At 48.0% G+C, this 1,798-nt stretch overlaps 1 protein-coding gene across 1 annotated transcript; it reads right to left on the reverse strand.

Moving 5' to 3' along the window:
* Positions 1-419: 419 nt before the first annotated feature.
* LOC115961404 lies at positions 420-839 on the reverse strand. The gene has a single exon (XM_031080391.1). The coding sequence runs from the start codon at positions 837-839 to the stop codon at positions 420-422; it is 420 nt and encodes a 139-aa protein (XP_030936251.1).
* Positions 840-1,798: the final 959 nt, after the last annotated feature.

Here is a 1,798-nt window from a genome sequence, read left to right on the forward strand (position 1 = left end):
GTTCCCCCTATGATCATCCTTATGTCCCTTATGGGGGGTCTTGGTCGTTCATTATACCGTTAGGGGTGCTGCTCTTGAGGGGGTGGATCTATTCTCTCCTTACTGATGAACTTCTGCAATTTCTCTTGTCTGATAAGGGCCTCTATCTGCTGCTTCAAGTCGTAGCAATCGGCTATGTCCTAACCGTGGTTACGGTGGAAGCGGCAATATTTGTCTCTAGATCACTTGTTGGGGTCTCCCTTCAGCTTTCCAGAGAATGTCAAAGCCCCCTCATCCTTGATTTGCATTAGGACTTGATCTATCGAGGCGATTAATGGAGTGAAACTTATGAACCATCCTCCTAGGGGCTTTGAGCGCCTCTCATCCCTTCGGTCTCCTATCCTCGCCTTCTTCTGTCCCTGGTCTTACCGGGTGTCTTCCTATCTCTCCCTCTTCCTGGGCTTTTCCTCCCAAGCCAACAGCGCATCTTCAGCATTCATGTACTTAGTGGCCCTGTAGAGTACTTCTGACATGGTCTTTAGGTCGTTCTTGTACAAGAAGAACAAAAACTTACCCTTCCGCAATCCATTCGTGAAGGCTGCTACCAGTATTTTGTCGTCGGCTTCATCAATCGAGAGTGCTTCCTTATTGAAGCGGGTTATGTAGGATCTTAGCGTCTCGTCCTCTCGCTGCTTGATGCTCATCAAGCACACCGTGAACTTCTTATACCTATGTCCCCCGATGAAGTGCGCAATAAACTGAACGCTTAGCTCCTTAAAAGTGCTAATGGAGTTAGGCGTCAGTCGGCTAAACCACACCCTTGCTAAGCCCTTCAGTGTTGTAGGGAAGGCCCTACACATGATTTCGTTTGCTACTCCTTGAAGGTGCATCAAGGTCTTGAAAGTCTCTAGATGATCTAGAGGGTCCTTGACTCCGTCGTAACTGTCTATCTGCAGCATGCGAAACTTATGCGGTAGGGGGAAGGAATTGACGGAGGTGGTGAACGGTGAGTCGGTTCGGTTAACGAGATCGTTAAGATCGCTGGACACTCGTCCTTTGAGGGCATTCATCATAACCTCCATCTATTCCTTCATTGCCTGCATCTCCTCGACGATGTGAGGCAGGGCTGTATCGGCGATGAATGGCCGGGTCACATCTTGTCTATTCGGTGCGTTGCTTCCCTCCAGTCCCTCCTAGTTCCTGCGATCAGCACTAGCACCTTCTTAATCTTCCTCTTGGTTTCCTATCGCCGCGTTCTTCCGTCGCAGTTGTTCCTTTAGGGATTGGTTTTGTCTAGTGAGGCGCTCCACTGCCGCTGTGAGGGTTAGAACCTGTCTCTCCAGGGAAATAGGTTGTGGCTTGTCTTCCTGAACGTTGTTGGTGGTTGCCATCGAGCATGTCAGTACCATGCAGCTCTTTGTTCGAGTAGCGTTCGTATGGCTTACAAATCGCAGTCGTTTGTTTCCCATAAACGGCGCCAACTGATGATGCCGTGAATATCACCAGTGAGATACACGATCTTCGCACGCTCGTAACGATACCTACACAGTAAACAGAAAAGACCTAACAGAGAGCACCGGTATGGTGCCGACCAAATACCCTCCGAAGGTCAAATTAGAACAATTCTCACTACTCTAGAGTGCTAGAGAAGGGTAAATTATGCGTACCTTGATTTGTGAGGGTATTTGAGCTTTTATAGTAGTAGAAGGTTGGCATCTCTTCCTTGATGTAGAAGTCTTTTCCTTATAGGAATCCTCTTGAATAGTCCCAAATGTGGTGGACAAGACATTTCCTTGTAGAGAAGATCTTCATTAATGCA

The sequence above is a fragment of the Quercus lobata genome, chromosome 9 (assembly GCF_001633185.2).
Source record: "Quercus lobata isolate SW786 chromosome 9, ValleyOak3.0 Primary Assembly, whole genome shotgun sequence".
NCBI lineage: Eukaryota > Viridiplantae > Streptophyta > Magnoliopsida > Fagales > Fagaceae > Quercus > Quercus lobata.